Source organism: Denticeps clupeoides, chromosome 14, assembly GCF_900700375.1.
Source record: "Denticeps clupeoides chromosome 14, fDenClu1.1, whole genome shotgun sequence".
Classification (NCBI taxonomy): Eukaryota; Metazoa; Chordata; class Actinopteri; order Clupeiformes; family Denticipitidae; genus Denticeps; species Denticeps clupeoides.
Window position 1 is genome coordinate 8,363,457 of NC_041720.1, and position 23,635 is coordinate 8,387,091.

Here is a 23,635-nt window from a genome sequence, read left to right on the forward strand (position 1 = left end):
TATCATAACACTCTTGATGCTATTTTGTAACTGCTGTAATACATATTAAGGAGGGAAAAATAACAAGCCTGACATACAGATAGAGAGAGAGAGATGTGAAATAGGACAATCTCTCTCCAGACTTGAACCAGAGCTCTCTGATAAGGCTCTTTGTGACTGTTCCTCCCCTCCCCTCTCCACTCCCGCAGTACCTGAAGCAGACATCCGACCAAAACTGTATTTATTACGTGAGCTGAGCACCACTGTAGACCTACACAGTTAACTTCCTGATGTCCTGCTCTGTGGTTCACATATGCATCACAATCAGCCTGTGGATTCTGCCTTTTTTTTTTTTTTTTTTTTTTTTATTCATTCTAATGGTGACCGCTAATTGATTAAATAAATGTCTCCGGTTTCACCCACTGTGTTCCTTATTGTCTGTATTATGAGGGAGCGGACATTGCACTGCAAATAAACAATAAGGAAATCACCCCCCAAAAATATGTTAATGTAATCATAAATTGCAAGTCTGCTTCTGCAAAGTGCCATTTAAGGGTTGACATTTTATTTCAAATGAAGGCATTAGCACAGATGCCCATTCCTCCATTTTTATTTATTTTTCAATGTATTTAAAAAAAAAGAATTCTCCATCCTCTGGATAGTTTCTGGAACATAACTGGAATGCAAAGTCTACACTATGTTTAGAACGTACGTTTGATTTAAACATTGCATGGTGTTGCATAATGACTGCAAGCTAACAAAAGCAGGGCATCAAAGCATCACACATTTGAAATACATCTACACACTCTCTCTCACACACACACACACACACACACACACACACACACCCTAGATTCATCCTAATTTGAATACTTGAACAGGATCTTATAAAAATAGATCACAAGGCCTCACGAATACTAAACCAGGCTTTTGGCCTATTGAAAATTGGATACTAATTTACCAAAAAAATAAAATAATTTTCAGCATATTCTAATGCATTACATGTCTAAAAACATGTCTAATGACATCCCCCCTCAAAAAAATAAAATACATTAAATAAAATAAATAAAGTATACATAGACATTTTTTTTAACTATTTTAGCATAACCCATAGTCAAACCCATAGCAATGATTAGTAAATGCCTCATTGTGAGGAAAACAGTCTTTGGTCATCTGGAGGAAACATCAAAACAGCAAAAACTAGACGCTTCACAACAATAGCACTTTGTAGCAAATAACATTCATCTCTCATTTCACTGATTGATTCTTTTAAAAAATAGAACTTATATATATAATTTTTTTTCAATTTCCCTTCTCTGCAACAGACCTCATCCATATTTGGTAATTGTCCGTAACGCTGTTGTCAAATGTTCCAAAAGAAGTGCATCTCTTGGAGTCGGGTAGTTCTTCTCTTCTCTCGTTGACTCTTCAGACATCCATAGCATTTCTTCACAGGCCCCTCCCACAATCTCCTTGACAACAGACAACAAAGGTAAAGAGTGTCAGGGTCCTGAAGAAGTATGGCTTTTGACACCTGTAGACATGTGTATGCTAGTGAACTTCTGAAGAACATCAAGTCAACCCCGACAGCATGAAATAGGTTTGGATAGTCTGTGGGTGAAATTCTGAATCAACATACCTTATGTTTAAATCTTCATCAAAAATCTTATTTGTCTTAATCTGTCCTTCATCCCCTCATTGTTATTGGGTACTTTTATCCAGTCAGTAATTAAATCCTAAACTATATTTGTTTGACCTTAAGATTGTACATTGAGAGCTACGTTTAGTCCTGGACTTAATCCCTGTCCAGGCAAATGGCCATAGTACTTTCTTCTTCTTCTTCGAACACATGGTACTTAGCTCAATCACATGGGATTAGATAGCTGCCAGTCAACCCGAACAATTGTTAACCCGCTGGAGAGTTCCTGCTGCTCTAAATCTCATCTGGGTAAAGGTCAAAACTAAAGGTCAGGTAAGCGATAAGAGTCCTAGATCTTCCAGCAACCAGGGAGATCCCTCTGTAAAGACCACTAGCTCAGACACACAATTATAAAGTTCACACCAAACCAAATGTAGCTCCTACCAAAAGTGGAGAGGAAGCAGATCTGACGTAAGCCTCTGTTTAAGTAAGAGCAATCGAGGGAGGTCGAGGAGGCTAAATGAGGACTAATCGCTTAATTACAGTCTACTGTATGAGGTACCAGGTATCATAAGGAGGAGAATTGTGAAATGTTCTGGAACAAAAATAAAGACGACGCTAGAATTCAGAATCTGGCAAAATTATCTGCCAATTTTGTGAAGACTTTCTAAAACTAGATTATTTCTTTTACACATTCAAATCAGGTCAAATCTTAACATTAAAACAAATCTTTTCACAATTTCTATAAGTGAGATAAAAAAAAATACAGACAACTTGTTGCACAATCTGCGTTTTTTTTTTTTCTTTTCTATATTAAGTAACAAACTGGCGCCTCACCTCAACCAACTCTGCAGCTAAGTCGTCAAGCCAGGTAGAGTGTGCGTCACATGGTTTCTGTCAAAAAAAAAAAAACAATTCAAGAATTAAAAGGCCCAAGTGTCAGGCAACTGCACATTTTTTTAACAAAAAGGAGCAAATCCAAGAAAACAATTTTTCACGATACATTATCCCAATGGGTAAATCACATGGGGTGAAGCACGACAAGAGGTTTTCTGTAAAGAAGATACATTAGTCAGGAGGACTACACGAAGCACAATATGCCAGATCCAAGCAAGTAAGCCCATGTGTGTTACATCAGTGCCTGTGACAAAGTATCTGCTTCGTTCCTAATTCAAGCGATTTTCGCTTATTCATAAAATTATCCTCTTGGCCACAAAACAAGATTTGGATGACCATAATAAGGAAATTAATTCTCGAATTAATAAATAAATAATAAATAAAATAGTCAATTGAAGAAGGGATTGAAAGCAGACTTGGACCCTTGGACTCCAGAGGAGCACTATGAACTTGAAACAGAAGTAAGTTGGACCAGGAACCCGCCCAATCTAGAGTACTAGAGTAAAGAACTCTCTCTGACATCTGCAGAACATGGGAGAGTTGCAAAGAGGAAAAAAAACAAAAAACACTAAAACAAGAAAAAATGAGAAGGCGTTTTCAGAAATTTTCCTCACCCCAAAAAATACTTCCTGAGGAACTGCTTCATAGATCTGTCTTACATAGAGTACCAAGGACGTATCTGAAACACCTCTATTTCCCACCAAATTCCCACCAACAGCAAAAGTAATACTGCGATCAGTTAAGTTCAACGTGGGCAAACCGAAACAAAAGAGTAAATGATCGAGTAAATGGATGAGTAAAAAGAAAAGCCTGATGCCCTTTGGCATTTAGAGATTTTAGCTGCTGCTTCCAAAGGAGGCACAACCAAGTGGAACGTCGCTGCTTCCTTTTTTAATATCCTTAATTGGTGTGGAGATCAGAAACCAGTAAGAATTGTGAATAAGCAAAAGTGGAGGCAATCAGCGGCAAATGCTTTGTCACGGCACTGTGCGACTGATGCAGTATCCTCTTTTGGGAAATAATTAAAAAAAATAATGAAAGCAAATCGATTTGAGACGTTTGAATTATTTGCATTGATTTTTAAAAAAATCACACACATATATATATAGATGTACAAGTACGTTTTCGGCTACGCCAATAACATGGCTACCCAAGTGGTGTGGCCTTAGCTTTGAAGTAATGAGGGTCTCTCCTTCTACCCAAAAGAGAAAGATCAGGCCTCCAGGCTGATAAATGAAACTGAGATTTGCATTATGCTTTCATAATTATGTTTCTTGTGATTAATAAGTAATGTATTAAATTAGATTAGATTATGGAAAATGTCCAAGAAAGGATACTGATGACATCATGGGCTTTACCTTCTTGTACATCTCTAGAGTTTTGTGTTTTTACATGGAAGAATGTATTTAACGTATGTTTAATGTGAATTAGTCTAATCTGAATTTTGAAAAATAGGTCAATCATTGTAAAAAAAAAAGATGAGGTGTGTGTGGCGAGGTTGACTTCTGCTGTAGTCTGTTTTTCAGAACAACACAGGAGATGGTCTTACTAGACAAGTGTGTGCGTCTATCTGAAACAGTCAAAACAAGACACGTCTCCCACAAAAGACATTCTTACGGAAAAAAAGACCTGCTTACACCAAAGTCAACGTCTTTGTAGTCCGTAAACATTTCCTGAATATGAATATCAAGAGAGCAAGCGCGGCATATACAAAGATGAGGAACCCCACAAGGCAGGCTATGAAAAGAAAGGGGTCTACTGGCCGGGACACCAGCTCAGAGCAGCGCACGCCCTTAAAGTGCCAGTATTTACCTATGGGACATCTAAAGAGGTTGAAAGAGACAGTTAGAGCATCAACCTATGTGAAAACAGATGTCAATAGTCGCGTTTCCGTTAACCCACAAATTGCGCAAAACCGAAATTGCACCTGAATGAAAACAGTCGATTTCAAAAAGCATCACAACTATATCACAAAAGGAAAAAAAAGATGAGTATTCGAAAAAAAAGCTCTTTTTAACAGCTACAGGTCACCCAGTGACGTGGTACGTCATTGTTTCCACTGCCAGAAATGTGACTCCCGCTTGGACACGTGCATAGATGCGATCCGGCCTTAATGGAAGGGAAGTCGTAGTTCGTTTTTCACTCCCGACCTTTAGTTGGGATGGCTTTTGCTGCATGTACATCTTAGCAAAACGTCAAAGTTTACTGAAGAATCTGTTAATGTTGCGGTGTGCTGGTGCCCCACCCTGCGCCCATTGACCCAAGATGAACTACAGTAAAGAAAATCAGAAGGCCGTGTTTTAAGAGCTTGAGGTGGCATTTTTTTATCTGCAGGACAACCTGGTCCTTCTGTTAACATGGCTTCACATGTTCACATGAGCAGTGCCAGAAGTCACATTTTTGCAAGAGAAATGTTTTTATGTCACATAACGTCAATGAGTTAAAATGCAGCCATTTCACAGTTTTCTTGACGTTTTTGAAAAAATTAAATTTCGTTCTGCGCAATTCTGTAATGGAAACGCAGCTACTGTCAGTACTGCACAGCCATACATGTATATGTGTGCATGCGATTGTAATTGATATAAGTGTGTGTGCTTGTCTATGTGCCATCTGCTCTCACACAGTTACAGAGAATATGAATCAGAAAACAGAAACACAATAAAAAAATTTGATCTCAGTGCCACTACACACTACATAAGTAAATAGGACCAATTGGTAATAACTTTTTTTTTATTCTAAGGTACCTGCAAGCCGCTCCATGACCTGGCACTATCTCACACTGGCCCCCGTTGTGGCAGAAGTCAGGCTGCAGGACGCAGATGCTCTGGCAGGGCAGCCCGTCCACTGTGACATAGCCTGGGTCACACAGACACTCTGCTTCCTTCGTCCACCGGTTCACAACACAGCGGGAGAACTCGTTGCAGGCCAAAAATTTACAAGGATCAGCCTGATCCGCTGAAGAGGCATCGGTATTAAAGAAATATGTATTATGTTACGTCAGCCTGTTCACCCCGTACCCTGTAACCACGTACTAGTCGGAATACAAGACGTTTCTTTTTTTTTTTCAAAAACTGGTGTCACCACATTTGTGGTGTAGACAAACAATTCTGGTAGGTTGTGCCAAATATACTGTTTCCAAAAAACAGGGGTCGTCTTATATTCGGACCTATCCGGTAGTTCTTGTGTCTGAAATCGTACCTGGCTCAACATCGAGAGAATGGCTGTCTATCTCGATGTTCAGCTGCTGCGCGGCGCCGTTGCAGAACTCCTCCAGAACACAGTGCACAGCCTGGGTCACGTTGTATGGCACGGACTTGGCGAATTTCATCTTGCTGTTGACCACCACGCTGCCGTTTCTGAAGTTGAGGACTTCGAGTTTCTTGAATCCGGTCAAGTTGGACTGAAGGTATGGAAGAAGCTGGGTGCAGAACAGACAGAAATGAAACAATTGGAATGAGGACAATCTGACATTGTTCCTGGTGTCAAGTTAGGTACTGCTTATCTAGACACTGGGAGGAGGGTCCAGCGTTGTGATGTTTTTGTGAAATAAAAGATTAGTATGCTTTGAGGAGGGCTGCAATCATTGCACCAAATCGTTTCCAGAGGCCCAACATCTCACCCTGTCATAAAATTATATTCTCTGTTTCATTAAAATGCGTGTGAACGTGAAGTGATTGTGATACACTGCAGCACAGCATGCGGTGACACAACGAAATGCGTCCTCTGCATTTAACCATCACCCTTAGTGAGCAGTGGGCAGCCATGACAGGTGCCCGGGGAGCAGTGTGTGGGGACGGTGCTTTGTTCAGTGGCACCTCATTGGCACCTTGGCGGAACGGGATTCGAACCGGCAACCTTCTGATTACGGGTCCGCTTCCTAAACCGCTAGGCCACCACTGCCCCATCTACAGGCATATTTGCTCAAATCTTCTCCGAGCTTCAGAAGTGGATCACCTGACTGAAGCAACAGCTTTTGAGCAAAGAACAAAATGCTAATTTAGATACAAACAGGGATGAACGTGGCATAATAACGACGTTAGTGTGAAAAGGCATCGTTTCATTCAGGGGGCTTTTCAGCTCGAAAGTTTCTTTTCAAAGACCTGGAGCTGCAGAACTGGAGAAGTAGCTTTGAAGTCAAGTAAAACTATGATAGATTTTCTGCAAAAGACCCAGTTGATTGCACCCTCTAAAAAGGATTAAGGGGCTATGAAAAGAGATTATACTTCTTCCAGGTCCATTATCCTGACCTGTGAAAAGGGCCCTCTAACCTTCAGTCTATAACTTGGACTATTATCTTTCCATATTATTACATTAGTAATACTAAGGATGTGTATAAATGTGAAAACATGATCATTAAGACCCGATTTATGACAAAAGAAATAGAGCATAAATTAAACCTGCATGTATACTAATTTAATATGATATTGCTCAGGCTGTTCACAACATAAATTGCATATATAGGCCAATAATATATTAAATAAGTCATTTTTTAATGTAGGTGTTTGTGATACCTAAAGATTAAGCCATTAGTGCACATATTTGTCTTAAATTACTGTAAATATTGTAAATAATTACCTCTAACAGGAGCACCCGAAGGAAGGAGGAGGTTTTTATAAGATGAACTAGCATTACTCTTACATGATAGTTAAACATCATTACGGATGTTTGCGAGTCTTTAATCAGTAGCATGTAATTTACAATAATTTAAACATAAAGCATTTTCAAGATCTGAACGTTTGTTGCACCTTTTTAATCTCACCTGCATTCTGGATGCAACACATTGATCGATATTGATTACCAACGGCTCTACAATCTCTTTTTAATGATTCTGCCAATTAGTTATTGGACATTTTTGAAAGTTAAATAGTACAGAGACACTTAGAATAGGATAATTTATGAGTCTCCAACAAAAATCACATTGTGAAAAAGGTTATTTGTTTTCATAAATTACTTCAACCCAGCACCTGACAACGTATTTATTGGTGCCAGGTTGCGTCCGGAAGGAGATCTGGTGCAAATCTAATGAGAGCAACTGAAAGAAGGAGATTTTCATAAGTTTAAAAAATACACCAGTGTTTATTTTCAAATGTTACTTTATGTGCAATATATGATGAAAATCTGAAATGAAAATGTGAAATCCAGTTTCTTTGTTTATAGAATTATTAACATAGGATCCACAGTACAAAAACAATGTCAATACTTAGGTGGAGCTGAATCTTTATGAATTAAATATAAAAAATATGCCCTAGATATATGTTGTGTTGCAGTTCTCTTACCAGTTCAACAAATCTGTTTTCCAGAGCTCTGTACTCAGTTGAGCTCTTGTTGAAAAGATCATCTGAGAAGAGCATGTTCGTGACTCTCAGGCTGAAGAACACCACCAGTTCCCTCCCTTTGCTGGCAGTGGTCATCAATGGAGTTGTTATATATTTCAGTGGCGGTGAAGCTGTGGGCTCAAATGGATGGCCCTCATTTGCAAACGGGAACCCGGTGCCATAGCCCAGAAGGTCAATCGTCTCTGTGCTCACTACATCGATCTGATCCATTTCTGCAGCAAGGTCATCTTCAGATACTGGTGGTGCATCTGTTTCAGGGCCCGGAGCTTCTTCCTCCACGTTGCCTTCTTCTTGCGTGATTTCAGATGGTTCTTCGGTCAAAAGGATCTCAGAGTCTAAATGTGTTACTTGTGGCGGTGATGCTGTCACCACCTGCTCTGTGTCTGTGTCGTGACCTTCATCAACTTTACCGTCTCCTTGTTCTAGCATAGCACAGAACGCAACAAACAAGAAAGAAAATTAGTTTTGCCACAAACGTCTATTAAAAAGTTGAGAAGAACCCCTGTGTGGCATCATTTCTGGAATCTCACCAAATAATTATATAATCCCTTATACAATGTGTGTGTGTGTGTAATTGCCACATTTGTGGTAAGTAATGAAATGTCAGAAGAATAAGTTTACTGAAGTCAGACATGGCACTTATTAGCTGACAGCTTCTCTATAAATAGAACATTAATATCTTCTGTACCTGGGACACAATGCAATTATTAACCATAAAGCCACTAGGTGTCTTTTAATCACATCATGTATCATCATCTCAGCAGGAAAAAGTCAGTGATGTCTTTTGTAAACCCATCGACCCCCACCTGATTCAGCAGCTTCAGCGTCTTTTTCATCTGTACCAGAAGGTGGCTGTTTTCCCGCCATTTCAGTCATGGTTTCTATTGTTTCTTCTGTTTCAAGCACTGGTGCAACCTTCTCAAGTTCATCCTGAACCACATCCTCAGGCTGAACATCAGCTGTCTGCCCTGCTTCCGTGGGAGTTACTACCATCGTCTCAGTGGGTGTTTTTGGACCAACCTCAAGGACATCTTCTTCAGTAGGTTGAAAGTCTTCTATTTCATCCGCCTGGCCTACATCTTCCTTGGGCACAAAAGGGAGATTGTCATTGTCTTCAGATTCTGGCTGATACAGATCTTCTGTTGGCCCGGCTTCTTCATCTACGTCCACTGGCAGAATAATTTTAATAGATTCTGAAGGAGGTTCAGTAACCTCTTTTTTGATGTCGTCCTCCTGAGGTTCTGTGACTTCAACCTGATCATCAGGTTCTGATAACCAGTCATCAGTCTTCTCGGGTTCCTCGTCTTCTCTGACTTGGAATTCCTCTTCTTTAAGTTCAGTTTCTGTTTCTGTTGGTTCAACCCTGTCAGTCTCCTCAGCTTCATCCTCCTCACTCTCTGTTGATTCAGGTTGTGGAAGAGCAACTTCTGAAATCTCCTCTTCAGTGAATAATTCCTCCACAGATGGAATTTCTATTTCATCATCCCCTTCAGACTCTGAAGGAGATTCTGCTTTTTCTTCCGGCTTGAGAACCACCTCTTCTGTTTCAAGATCTTCATCTTCTGATATTTTCCCTTCATCAACCTTCTCTACTTCACCTTCTAATATTTCCTCATCAGGCACCTTTAATTCATCTTCTGTCTCATATACATCTACTCCAGGAATCCCTTTGGACTCAGGTGCATCCTCCTTTGGCTCCTCCTCTTCTCCCAGTACTTCATCTTGTGTTTCTGGCAGAACATCAACTGGTTCAGAAATTTCATCTTGCCCTGGTTCTTCAGTACCAGTTTCTTCAATCACGATGTCACCTTCTTCAGGTTCTATAATATCAGGCTCTTCTTGAAGAGGCTCTAAGGATTCAGTTGGTGGCTGATGAGTTATGGCCGAGAGGGTTGTCACTGGCAAACTTGAATCTGTCTTCTTTGGGTCTTCTGATGGGCTCACAGTCGCTATTGTTAATAGAGTCCCTGTGGTGGTAAAAGGCCAACTGTCCACCTCTGGTATTACATTATGACTGGAGTCACTGTCTGGAACAGCCTCAGGTTCTGCCTCTGCTTCAGGTGGTTCCTTAGAGGGCAGAGCTAAAAGGTCATCTTCTGATATAAGATTTGGAGATAGGTCACTAACTGGTGCCTTTGTTTCCGATTCACTAATTGAATCCACTGGGACCTCATCACCATCGCTAGATGGTTCAGTAGGAACACTGCCTTTGGGGGGGGGTGGGAAAAAGTCTCTTACAAGTTCACCAGTTCCCTCTTGGATAATTGTCTCCAACATGTGAGTGATGAATGGCTCCTCTTCTTCAGGTGGACTTGTTGGAGCAGAGTCTTCCTCTCGCAAGACACCTTCTTCAGAAGCCACAGTAGAATCTTCCAGCTCTGAAGAAATATCCGGAATGGATGTATCCTCAGGAATGGCTGTTGGTGTGCCCAGGTAACTTTGAGAACTTTCCTGAAATGGAACACGTTTGAATGAATCATTTGTAATTATCCCATCGTTTCATGAAACTGAAAGCCACCTCAAATGAAATGTGCATATCTTACCTCCTGATGAATGGAGGAGGTAGCTGTTGTTGGGCTAACTTTGGCTGTGAAAACAGAAGCATTTTTTCTCAGGAAAAAGTCTTTTTTTGGTCTCCTTTTTAAACAAGCAGTAAACTCTACTGTCAAGGCTTACAACCTGGCGAAGAGACGAGAAAAGCTCTGGGAAAGTTTTAGACAGACGTTTCTCACCACATGCAAGGACTCTTTCAAAGGCTAAGTGAATTCACTCAGACAACCCGATAATGAACCTTATTTCAAAGTCAAAGACCTGGACCCCACTTTCAAAGTCGGAGAACTTTTTCACTCGCCATCTTGATCCGAAGTCGAGGTTAACTTGCTTTCTCAACACTGCCTTAGTTCAGCCCCGCAGCTCTCTCTTTATTTTTATTCATATTGTAGAAATTGCATCTTTTTTCCCTGGATATCACATCTGAACCCCACAAAACTACACAGTTTAATTCTGTAATCCAAGTGTTGAACTTGATCTTTCATAGATGCAGTGGGTAGTAGGTACATTCTGATGTCATACCTGGATCAAACACAAGTGTGTTCATGTCAATGGGCAGCGACGCCTCTTCGCTCAGCGCTTTTGTCACAATGTCTCTAAGACCTGGGCCTGCAGAGGAAGCCGTGGCGTGTGCTCCTCCCTCGTTGCTCTCCTCAGCCGCTTCGGGCGCGTTTGTCTCAAAGACCACGGCGTAGTGCACCGAGATCCCTCCGGAGCTGAAACACAGGGTCAAGGATGTGGGCAGGTGCGGCGGCTTCCTCTGAGCATCATAATCAGATCTGCTTGTTCTCTCTGAATTGGCTGGATCTTGGACTTTCGGGATGAAAAGTTCTGTGAAAAGTGCCGATTAGGAGTCGTCGTGGCTGATTTTGGATGGCGGCGTCAGAAAAGCTTTACAACTGAGCTGCGCAGATGTGGGACATTGGGTGAAGGATGTTGAATAGGGGTTGATTGTAATCTTGGTAAACATTGGTGGCGGATTTTTTTGGACTAAACTATGTGACTGAACTATTGATGGCTGCTTAAAGATGAAAAGTTTTTTCCTCACAGACATGCAGTCGACGCAGGAGTCAGCATATGAAATTTAATACGACCACCACAGGGCTTTGGGATGACACAATTAACATTCTGGCAGTTATTAAACAAATTATTTTTTTCCCCCCAATGGCAATTCTTTAATGAGTCCCCTTTAATGAGTCTTTAAATGATGGCAAATGTGCGTCTCCTTTTTAAATATGCCAGTCTCCTTTGGTTAATGTCCTATGGTGTCTGTGCCCTGTGTGAGGAGTGATTAAACTGCCAAAATGCCTGTTTATTTCAGAGCAGGGTGTTGTGGGTCCCTCTGCCCTTTTGTCAGTGGCTGACTGGCAGAGGCTTTGACGAACACAGAGGGGGCTACTGAGGGGCAACATGTTACTCATCTCTCTAATTCAATTACCCATCACTTCCCTCCGTCTCGCTGGGTTTTTGGAGACAGTAAAAAAGAGGACAGAAAAAAAAAACGATTATCAATAAATGACATTACACACACACACACACACACACACACACACACATAACCGCCTCAGTAGGCTTTCCTATGCAGCTTTATCAGGGTCCGACAACAGTACAAGTCAAAACGTCTAGGCTGTGATCACACAGTCCAATTATTTTGCCTTCTGCGCTATTTGGGTAATGTAATTACATGCTTAAAAAAAGTTTTTTTCTGGGTCTGCCTCTAGGGAGAAAGGAACTTGATGATAATGATCAAGCAGGACCGCACACAAATGAACGCGGCGCGGAGATGTTATGTCCGAAAGACACTTCTCCATGCTCTGCTGGACAGAACTGCTCTCCTCATTAACACTTTCCTTTACACCCTGAAATGGCAGGATATGGCTGCCTGCCCACACCATGAGATCTCGTTCTTTTTTTCTTTTTTTGCCTGAAGAGTGATATCCAGCATCACACCTGATTCCCAGAACTCGAATGCCTTTAAATCCGGGCAGCTCGTCAAAGACGTGGAGCATCTGTGGAAAAGAAATGATAGAATGTAAGTTTCAGCATATGTGTAGAGTTAAAAAACAGAGACTGCAGTGCCTTTGTTGGTAAGACTGGCTCATGCCATCCTCACTTAGCCTAATGAATATCTAGGGGTGTCTATGTTCCCTACATAAGCCTCTTTACAACCCACCTAGTTCTGAGAGAGAAAAAAAAACTCATGCATCTCATTATTAGTGTTATTACATAATTAAAATATCATGAATTCCATTCATCTTTTTGTGTTATTGCTCACATTCGGCAGATTACAAGTGCTCATTTGTTCATTTTTACAATGATCTAAGCAAGACCATGCCTACCTGGTCCTGCAGGTGCCTGGAGAGGTCATGGTACTGAGGCGAGTCAACGTCACCCAGCAGCTCCCTGTAGCCCGGATCCACCAGGCTGATGCTGAATTCAACCAGCTGCTCCACTGGCTGCTCTGGCACCACATTTGGAAGATCCGTCTCCTGGAAAAGCACGGGCCCAAACACTCCAGAAAACCCATATCTGATCATTCCTTCACAGTATATGTAATGCTGTATGAAGTGACGCTGTTTAAACCCTTCATCCAATTAGCTCAGGGCCTTCAGATAACATTACAATTGTCTTGTCATTTGGAGTAAGCTGGACCAGTTGAATCCCTGTAAGACCTCCATGCATCAAATATATATCATTATAATTTATTGAGAGCAAAAACCTAAAAGGACCAAATCCTAATCTAACTTTGTGTGTTGGTTTAATTTTTAAACACATGGAAAATTATCTGCTTTAAACAATGTTTTATATTTTTCACAATTCATAAATAGCGTTGCCTTTTTTGGCATCATCTGCTTCTGTGTGCTCAGTGTTAATAATAAAAGTTATTAAGAATGGATTCATAGCCTCTATCCTTTTTTTTGTCTTTTTTTTTGCTAATCTCACACGCGCTGTCTGAGAAGAGGCGTATGGTACCTCAGGATGTGCAGAACCTCATTATTCCTGCTCCTCTTTCCACTCTGCCGAGTGGGCATCGTGGGTTTTTTACCTTTACATGAGTCTGTACCGCTGTGGTGGTGTCAGAAGTAGTGATAGTTGTTGTGCTCAAAGTCACGGGCAGGTCGGTCGGTTCTTCTGGTTTATCGGTTTGGGTGTCGCCTGGAGCCTCTGAAAAAAAAAAAAGTGTCATTAAAAAGTGTGATTTCTTTACATCTGCAACCCCTGATGAATGACGTTCCATACCTTCCTCTCCTGTTTCCACCTTCACTTCAGGAGTCGCCTCTCTGAAAAGTGTCAAACATCACAAAATGAGGCCAAATCCAAAAAATAATATTCATAAATTGTGGATTATTAAATCCTGTAGGTGAGGTTTTTTGTGTTGATATGTAATAAAATGGCTCATCTGTGAAATATGTAGGGATCATAAAGAGTCTATGAGACTTAAATCATTTTGTAATCAGTGTATGTTTTCGCCGCACACAAAACATACAAGATTAAGGTTCTGTCAGGTTCGTCGTCATTCTTTTGCCGCAGCACGCTTTACACCACGGAACATGACAAACACGAGTGATTTTTCAAGAGCATGGGTACTTTAAGAAGCACATGCTCTGGCACCCCGTGGCCATTTGACCAGATATGAATCTCAGAGAAAAGATCTAGAGTCAGATGAACATGGAAACGCAGGCAACTTGGGACAGCCCTGCCATACAATGAGATGCAACATGGCCTTAAGTGTATTTGTGTGATTCTACCACAGCACTGTAAAAACATATATCTGTCGGTATTTCTGTATTTAACCTTTAGAGAAACAATCAATAAGTCAGAAAATTGTGTTATGAGGTTTTCATTATTTGAGTTCACTGAATGTTTTGCTTGTTCCTACTCAAAAATGATTCCATGAAGTAGGACTTATTATATTGTACTTAAAATTTTGCTCCAATGATTAGGCAGTTCCGTCTATGGTATGCAATGTCCTAATTAGGTAAAAAAAATGCTTTAAAGAACATCTTCATGTAAGAACTAACTGCTGGGAACTAACTGTGGCACCATACTGCATTTCCTGAAAGCAACTGCACCATGGAGTAAAGGTTTGGAGGTTGATTGTTCCAGAATCTCACCTTGCGGGCAGCTGGTCCGGGCGCAGGTTCATCTTCTGTAAGCAAAGCAAGCGAAAATACAAAAGGCCATTAAAATCTTTACAAAAGCAGGGCCACAACATTCCTTTACCATCCCGAGATGAAGTAGGGCGGGGCTGCAGAATAACTCCATGTTCACTCACAGCCAGATGGAGGCAGGTTTAATAAAATGTGTTTAGCCCATCACTGTCCATTTGTGCCCCTTTTCTGCATCAGATGTCACACAACGACCCCACAGCCGGTCAAACCAGGTCTGACTGCAGGGCTGGTTATTTGAGGGATTATTATTTGTGTTTATTATCACATTCTTGAAGAGATTCGTGTTTTTTTTTTTTTACTTCTTAGACAGTAAAAACGTTCATAAAATAAACAAAATTAGTAGCGCTAAAGACATGCTTTTATCATTTACTGTAAGGTAATTGTGGAGGTGGGGGGTTCCCTCTCGGTCCCAGTTTTCATAAAGCACTGATGTTCCAGCCAGAGCCACGTGTGTCACATTAAGATTCAACTCTGGCATTACTCGTTTTCAATTTATACTCACTATTCGAAGCGCACTCACAGTTCATTTGTGTATATCATGGGAGTGAAGCTTGAGGAGACAATAAATCAATAAAGTAACCAAAGACTGTTTATGTTTTTTGTGCTACTGTTTTTTTTTGTTTATTCTTACCTTCTGTGCATGTATATATGTACAGAACAGACCCAAACTGAAAGGCATCAAAACTATGAATGAACATATGTGGAGTTATGTACTTAACAAAAAAAGGTGAAATAGCTGAAAACATGTTTTATATTCTAGTTTCTTCAAAATAGCCGCCCTTTGCTCTGATTACTGCTTTGCACACTCTCTGTGGCATTCTCTCGATCACCTGACATGGTTTCCAACAGTCTTGAAGGAGTTCCCAGAGGTGTTAAACACTTGTTGGTCCAGCTCACCCCAAACCATCTGGATTGGGTTCAGGTCCGGTGACTGTGGAGGCCAGGTCTCCACTTTTTGTTAAGTACATAACTCCACATGTGTTCATTCATAGTTTTGATGCCTTCAGTGAGAATCTACCAACGTAAATGGTCATGAAAATAAAGAAAACACATTGAATCAGAAGGTGTGTGCATACTTTTAGCATATTTTTTCATATTTCTATGTATGTTTCTATGTATGTTTTCTTATTATTTTTATGCATTACAAACTAAGTTGAAGTATTTTTGTTAAGAGTAGCTTCAGTTCGCCTTATGTGATTTCTCCAGTGTGATATTCCAAAGTGGCTCCCCAATGTCGAGATGTGTTACTTATGAGATATGTGTGTGATTTGGGGGGGTTAGCCAGTGGTTGTAGGAACCTTCTTTTTGCATTGTTTGTTGTTCTTTGCATGAAATATTTATAATGCATTTAATCAGTGCTCTTCAATAGAAAAAATGTAATTTGGGTCCCATGAGCATTGAACATCGCTGCAGGGCAAAGATAATGAATATTCCACCAACAAGACATGTGGCTCTGTACACGCTGCATGCCATTTCGAATGAAACAAATCTAATTAGGATTTGTTAATCCATCCCAGCAATTCTTTCCACTTCTGAACTCATCCGCAGCAGAGAATACATTAAAAGCACCTTTACCCGCCTTCTCCGTCAGTGGGGTAAGACATAGAAATTACATTATTGATCTTATTTTTCCCAGAAAAGCAATCATCTATCCAGGCATTGAACATTCTTTTATGTCTTAAGTGCTGGTGCTTCAGATTCTAGATTTGTGAAGTAATTTTCATGTTGTTTTCATCCGTTTTTGCACCTTCACTCACCTAAAGGCTTTGATTCTGACTAGTTTGTGCGTCATTGCTGGGAATATTTGGTGACATCAAACAGTCTTCTGTTTTTTATGAATTGCAAAATTATCATTAATAATTCATTATTATGCACATGTTCACACCAGAACTTTTTAAACATTATTTATTACCATTTAATAGATTTCCATATATATATATACACACAATATTTAGATGGTAGTATAGTAATAGTCTGTTTCATTTTTGCACATAAATAAATTATTATATGCAGAGAGAATAACTTGATCAAATAGTACATACATGATTAACAGTAGAAGTAGTAATATTATTATTATAATACTAATAATGGTTGGTAATACTGTGAGTAGAATGTTAATATTAATACTTATACTTACTCAGTTATAACCAGCACCATAAAACTGATAACCCGGGAACCATTATTCTGAATATTTTTATAAATAATATTTGACAGCTATTTTTTTATGCGGTAGTTTCATAGAACAAAGATCGAGTGTCTGTGATGTGAAGGGGGTTAAATGGGCAGGGATGACTGGAACTACAAACGTTACCTTGTACACCATGTTGAGATGCTCCTCTGAATTGCTGAAGTTGGTGGCCAGGTCGGATATGCACAGGGATTCGTGTTGGCACGTGTGGACCCATCTCTGGTACTCCGTCGTGCCGGGGATTCGGTCAAAAAAGATTCTGAAAGCCTCCCACACGGCCTCCTGACAGACTGAACAAAAGGCTCCTTTGTAGACGTTTACATTTGCATTTGCATGAAAGCGAATGAGGTGAGGCGACGCTGCGGCGTTTAGTCGCCGCGAAGAGGAAGTGTCACGGGAAAGGGTGCGGTTAATTATACATTTCACTTGCTTATCGAGGGGAAAAGCTTGTATCTCCCTCCTCTCCAACATGACATATATAATTGAGATGAAGCCTCATTAGAGGAGGACAGCGTTTGATTACTGGCTGCCGGATTTATTTATTCATCAGGCCGCTTGTAGCGCCGAGCATGTGAGGGCCGGCCCACAGACTTTTCTTCACTCCCTCCCCAGTGCCGCGCTCAAAACCATTTCTTTGGTATAGAAGCCTTCCAGGCCTAACAGATCGTTTTTCACCAGCACATGGTTTCAAATTAAAATGACAAAATGGGAAAGAAAAATGTTTGTGAATCATCCAGACTGGTCATCATTCAAGTCACAAGATTACTGTGAATTATTACTGTGATCTGCATGAACTAGAGAGTAACTTTAAACCTAAAGCCAAGTACAGACTCACAAGGACTCATTTTTTACTACCTTTCAACTCCAACTAGTCCATGGGTTCTGTCACAAAAAAAATAATATTTTGCCAGAAGATTTCTTCCAAAAAGAACACGCAATGAGAAATATTTGGGAATATAGGTCTAAAAGTGCCACACATGGGCCCAATGGTTCATCTCTCCTAGAGTTGGAGGCCTCTCCATCATGCTGTGATCTCATTGGTTGAAGTATCTTGACCAAATACGATTAGAAGAAGAAGCATCTTTGACAACATCATGGTTGGTGATGACCTTTACGCCCGAGTCGAGACCTGACTGAGGCTGAAGTCCTAGTTAAGTCGAGTTAAGATTAAGACCTCAAAGTCTAAACCATTTTGTCTGAGCTGTGGGCTTTAATAAACACTGTTCATTATAAGTCTACATGGCTTCAAAATGTGTCCAAATCAACATGAACAAAAACTGACTGTGACTCTGTGTGTGATTTATGGAGATGTGACCCTGAAGTCTTCATCTGTTTGACACCGCACCATTGTCAATTTTGTTGCAGCATTTTATTTAACTTCAAAAATGTGAGGTGTTAGCTTCATGAATGTTTGCATGTAAAGTGGGGTGTAGAGCATACCTCTGAGCTTGTAGTAGGCCTGGTGGCTGGCGATGACCTCCCGTATGGTCTCCTGGGGACAGACTTTTACTCCCGAGTGGAAGAACACCGACCTCTTGGTTCGATGCCTCTCCAGATCGATCGTACTGGCACCCAGAGCTTGTTTGGACGACCTCAAGAGTTGCGCCAAGTGTGCCGAGCTGATGACTTCGGCCGATCTGAAGGGATTATGGCTAAATGACTCTGCCAAAAACAAGCCAAAAAAGTTCATGCTTCATTAACAAGTTGTTATTTGTCTTAGTTAGTCACGAATTTGTAAAGTAATAAAACTCTTTTGAAGAGATTTACACCATAATCAAACCACGACTCGTTTGTGAGATGTACTGCTTAATAGGAGAGAAAAGACGTTTTGTCATGGGAATAATGAAACCACATGAATTATTTCTCGTTTGCCGCTTACTTGGCATGACGTGTTCTCTGAACACTTTGGATCGGCCAAACAACCAATAACTCACTTCGCTTGTTTGTTCGATGTTCATTTCCAAAAAGCCGGGAGATCGTGACTGCAGTAATGTCGCCTTTGCTACACTGCCGGAATGTGAATTCTGTCAAAGCGCTCAAATGTTCTCCTCATCATTAGTGTGCATAAATGTGCCTGTTGAGTTGATTTTCGGAGCTTCTGTCTATGGTTTTGGATTTCAGTCTGAAAGTGAAATAGGACGAGATTCAGTATTCAGTGTTCAATATTCAATATAAGTGTTCAGTTCAACTTACAGAAAATAGGGGGTAAATAACATCTGTTTTAGCTACACTTTACTTTGTTAAATGCATAAGATTTATATGTGGTCCTGTATATGTGGACTTTCGATATAAATATGTGGCACAAATGACTCTGTGACAGTGAGGACACCCATCGGTCACCAGCACCCATCTTCAGCCATCACTGTTGGAAAGGCTGCCTTCCAAACCTGGGTGAAACCCCGGCATATTACACCTTCAGCTGTCGCCAAGGCAACAGAGACTGGCATTCTAATTTAAAGTGTCCTGTGCGCAGCAAGGTATAGACGCAGATAAAGATCAAATACGAGTTTCGGCGGCACACTGGGCTCTGAATTGTTTAGTAAGAGTTTACTCTGCGGTAAAGGGATATTGATCCTGGTCCGAGGGCTTCCAGCGGCCAAGATATTGCCGGGCTTCTCTTGCCACGCCGCAGGATTGTTACATTGAACTCTGAATTCACACTGGGCCTGATTAAATTCCAAGCGTGCCGATTAATGACCTCTGTTCTGTATTTTTCAGGCCTCCACTGGGCGATGCTATAAATAAAGAAATGCTCTTCCTTCGCCCCTGCAGGAAAAGAGCTTATGATCATGTAAACGTGACGCTGAATCCCGACAGCTTCTACGAATGTGGTCTGAGATGACGCTGTGTTATATGTACTGGGCCAGCAGTTGGTCTCCCTAGAATCTGGCACATGGGAAAAAAAAAAAACGGATTCGTCGTTCCCGCATAAAGGATTGTTCTACAGGGTCGAAATGACAAATCCAACGGTGCCTATTTACTGCAATTATTAAACACCTCTTAGTTTAATAATATCAACCTGCAACATAATACACTTGCAGCGGAACAGAATACCAGATAAACACCAATTTTGCTGCTTGCTTCCAGATGTGAGATGCAAATTCACTGTGAAAAAAAGCCAAAGAACAACCCTTGCTAAATTATTTACACTTGGCTGCTGAAAAAGTCCATAGTATAGCTAATTATTGGAATGTTATGTATGGTCAAATGAAACTGCATTGTGCAGAAATATCCAGTTTCTGAATAATTAGTCCATTTTATAGGTTTCATAATTGCCATTTTAAATGCACAAGTGTACATATAGTATATGTAACCAATTGGAGTTTAATACAAAGAATAATGGGCAGTGCTAAGTGCAAAATGTAGAAGAAAATAAGTGAAATACGTACACAAGGGAGACTATGTATAGAGTCGAGGGAAATAAGCATACACTTATTGTGCATAGATTATTATTTTCTTGGCCTGATCGTGATTGGCAAGTCTCTTGCTATTACGGTGTACCAGAGTGCATGGATAACGTCAGCCTGTTATGCAATGGCAGCAGGTTCTAATTGCGCTTCAGTAGGGTAGAGTTTCGTGCAATGGGGAACGTAAAGGCCTTGCCTTTGCACGCCACTGAAGTCCATCGGTCGATTGTTCCGCTTGGAAACCGGATGGTTGTGAAAAATTCCATCAATATTAACGGCCTGCGTGGAGGAGGGCTTTCTCCAAACATTTCCCTGTGCCTCCACAGGCTTTCATCACAAAGCATAAATTAGTGTACATTTCCCAGAACCAAAATCCCATTTGTAATGTTTGACACCGCTAGATGAATCGCTCCATAAAAGCTCCATAAAGACTCAGATCCGGAAAATGGGTTTCGGCCATTAAAAATTAATTCCAAGAGAAACAATTTCAGAGCATTTACCACGCAAGCGATGGAATGAATTTTTACAATATGCTAATTGCAGCTGCAAAGAGATGAAATGTTCGTCTGTGGTTACATGTGGGTGAGTCTATCAAGGTCGGTTAACCGGGACTGTTACATGGCATAATGAGGCTGGTGAATTGTGGTTTTGTGTGCGTTTTAGTACAATCTGCCTGTTGATATTTGTATTAAACTACAGCTGATTTAGAATGAATGCCACAGTACGTGTTTCATGAAGAAATCGGCTCACCTTTAGTCCCAGTGGCTTGAAGAGTGAAGAGGAAAAGCAGAAAGAGTTTCAAAGGCATTGCAAAGAAATTCTGTGGGTCTGAAGATTGTTCTTTTCACCAACAAAAACACAAGAGTCCGGCAGTTGATATCCAGACAGGAGTCCGTCTAGCTCTCAGATTGATCCCATTGGTGCCGCATGAGCCGGGATCAGCACGAGGTCGGGCGCCGTCGCTCTTCCGCCGTCCTGAGAGGTCATGAACGCTCAGGCGCTCGCTTGTTGGGGCTAGTGGTCGAAGTTCCAGCGTGACGTCCGACTGCTGGAGCACCGGGAGCCCATCTGGCAGGGGGGGCAGACGTGTGTGGGCGCCTCTGCGAACGCTCAGTCGGTGCGAGGAAGTTAAAAAAGACGCCGCCGTTTCGGGAATAATCTGTTTATCGTCTGCTCAGACATAATCCTTCTTACCCCGTGGCCCTTCTCGCGTCATCCTGTTAGTGGCTTTCTTCGGGGGGGGAGCAGCTGTCGCCTGCCACACGCCTGCCCGCCAGATCCCTCCTCGTCTACCTGCCCACCCTCAGCATCCCCTTCTGACCCCTGACCCCATTCTCCCCACTTTCCTTCTCCACACAACACCGGCCAGAGGCCACCGCCTGTCTAGGATCCCCCCTTGGCCGACAGCCATAATGGCTTTCAGCCTGTCAGGCCTGCTGTGTCCCTCGGCCGGTTTAGAGTGGGCGCTGGGATGGCCGCCCCGCCTGCCATTTCCATTCCCCCTCTGCGGGAGCGGAGGATTGCTGACAGCTCGCTCCTGTCAGCGCCACGGCCGTAAGCCTCTTTCGGGCTAATGACCCGCGACCTGTTTGATCGGGAAGAGCCGGGTGGGGAAAAGTATTTACAGCCGTCATTGAGCGCCCATTGACAGCTCCAGGCCCATATGCCAGAGCCCCAGGAGCAGTGGCATTGTAGTAAACGCCCAAGTCGATGCGCTTCCCCCACTGAACGGCTTCACTTCTCTCAACAGCAGCACTGGACTACTGCATCAAAAAACTGAACTAACTCAATTAATGTCCACTACATTCAATACTTTTTAGTTCAGTTTGTAGATTGTGGGGTACTTTAGCATGATATCTTAGTGAAAGTGAGTTTGTTTTGTCATTGTGATATACTGCAGTACTGCACACATTACACACAACAAAAGGCATTTACCCATCATTCTTAGTGAGCAGTGGGCAGCCATGAAAGACGCCCGGGGAGCAGTGTGTCTGCATGTTTGGTTTTGAGATGACGTTTGTGAATAAAGCGGATGAGAAATGGAGGATATGGGACCTTGCACTGAGCCTTGCACATATGACAAACTGACAGGAGTTCAAATGAGGAAGGACAACTGTCAGTCTTGTCAGTCGCCGCTGGATACCTTTTCAGCCAGTGCTTGAACACTTAACTGTAATTGAACCGTAATCACCTGCTAGGCCATGTTCCGCTTCTGCAACGGCCTTTCTGCTGTACGTACAGTACAGGCCAAAAGTCTGGACACACCATCTCATTCAATGTGTTTTCTTTATTTTCATGACCATTTACGTTGGTAGATTCTCACTGAAGGCATCAAAACTATGAATGAACACATGTGGAGTTATGTACTTATCAGAAAGTGAAGACCTGACCTCCACAGTCCCCGGACCTGAACCCAGTCGAGATGGTTTGGGGTGAGCTGAACCAACCAGTGCTAAACACCTCTGGGAACTCCTTCAAGACTGTTGGAAACCATGTCAGGTGACGACCTCTTGAAGCTCATTGAGAGAATGCCAAGAGTGTGCAAAGCAGCAATCAGAGCAAAGAAACTAGAATATAAAACATGTTTTCAGTTATTTCACCTTTTTTTTGTTAAGTACATAACTCCACATGTGTTCATTCATAGTTTTGATGCCTTCAGTGAGAATCTACCAAAGTAAATGGTCATGAAAATAAAGAAAACACATTGAATGAGAAGGTGTGTCCAGACTTTTGGCCTGTACTGAAAACCTAATTTAGAAACTTTGTCTAAGTTCCTCCTTTCCAAATGTCCATTCTCATTGTAATTTGTTTGTAATCTCTAGACACCTCCCTTGTAGTGCCATGAAAAGTGGTCAGTGATGAAAATCTGAAGTAATTTTTTCGAAAGTGGTCTACAGCCAAGCAAAAAACGATTCTGCTTCCTCAAAGTTCGCAAAGGTTCTTTTTCCATGATATTCAGTTTCTAGATGCACCAGTATGCACCTACAGGTGTATGATGCCAGATCAGATTTACGGGGGTGGGTGGGCGGGTGGGAAGGTTTTGTTTGTTGTCATGGCACTTTGGAATGATTTGCTGTCTGAAATCCCCCAAACGTGAGCGCTTTGACCTTATCACAACGCAGGCGAACCAGTAGATTACTGAACGCTTACTTGAAATTGACTACCTGTCAGCTGAGCAAACTGGGGCCCTTATTTATTTTTTACGCTGTACGTCGCCCATCCATCGCCTACCCCTCTCCGCGAAGTGTCGCTCCGGTGACGTGCGTTGCTCACGTTGCTTTCTTGCTCCTATAAGCAGCACATCAGAAGAAGAAATACATTAGAGCAGCACGGGTGTAATAAGCAGGATTCTGGCAATTGCACCATACAGCACGCATTGCTTATATTATATTAAGGGCACATAACGGCAGAGGACATGTACATATCGAGGCTGAAGTTGAACGGTAAGTGTTTCTGTCTCCAGGGAT

At 41.6% G+C, this 23,635-nt stretch overlaps 1 protein-coding gene across 2 annotated transcripts; it reads right to left on the minus strand.

Moving 5' to 3' along the window:
• Window positions 1-512: 512 nt before the first annotated feature.
• On the minus strand, window positions 513-21,399 carry impg1a (interphotoreceptor matrix proteoglycan 1a). Of its 2 annotated transcripts, XM_029002790.1 has the most exons (17): window positions 20,919-21,396; window positions 18,202-18,423; window positions 16,885-17,051; window positions 14,517-14,551; window positions 13,642-13,682; window positions 13,448-13,566; window positions 12,741-12,890; window positions 12,352-12,410; window positions 11,840-11,860; window positions 10,924-11,117; window positions 10,395-10,438; window positions 8,658-10,302; window positions 7,792-8,273; window positions 5,714-5,933; window positions 5,260-5,470; window positions 2,456-2,512; window positions 513-1,451 (listed from the first exon to the last, which is right to left on the minus strand). In XM_029002790.1, the coding sequence occupies exons 1-16, from the start codon at window positions 20,974-20,976 to the stop codon at window positions 2,473-2,475; spliced, it is 3,708 nt and encodes a 1,235-aa protein (XP_028858623.1). In that variant the 5' UTR covers window positions 20,977-21,396; the 3' UTR covers window positions 513-1,451; window positions 2,456-2,472. The 2 variants fall into 2 exon arrangements, with proteins under 2 accessions (XP_028858623.1, XP_028858624.1); XM_029002791.1 differs by lacking the exons at window positions 513-1,451; window positions 2,456-2,512 and adding an exon at window positions 3,939-4,338 and having other exon boundaries at window positions 20,919-21,399.
• Between the last annotated feature and the right edge of the window lie 2,236 nt (window positions 21,400-23,635).

Coding starts and splice junctions, on each gene's coding strand:
- impg1a (XM_029002791.1), bottom strand. CDS start 20,976: ATGCCTTTGAAACTCTTTCTGCTTTTCCTCTTCACTCTTCAAGCCACT. Junction 11,861..12,351: donor ATTCGAGTTCTGGGAATCAG/GTGTGATGCTGG, acceptor CCAAAAACCCAG/CGAGACGGAGGGAAGTGATG. Junction 11,118..11,839: donor GAGACGGAGGGAAGTGATGG/GTAATTGAATTA, acceptor CCTGTGTTTCAG/CTCCGGAGGGATCTCGGTGC.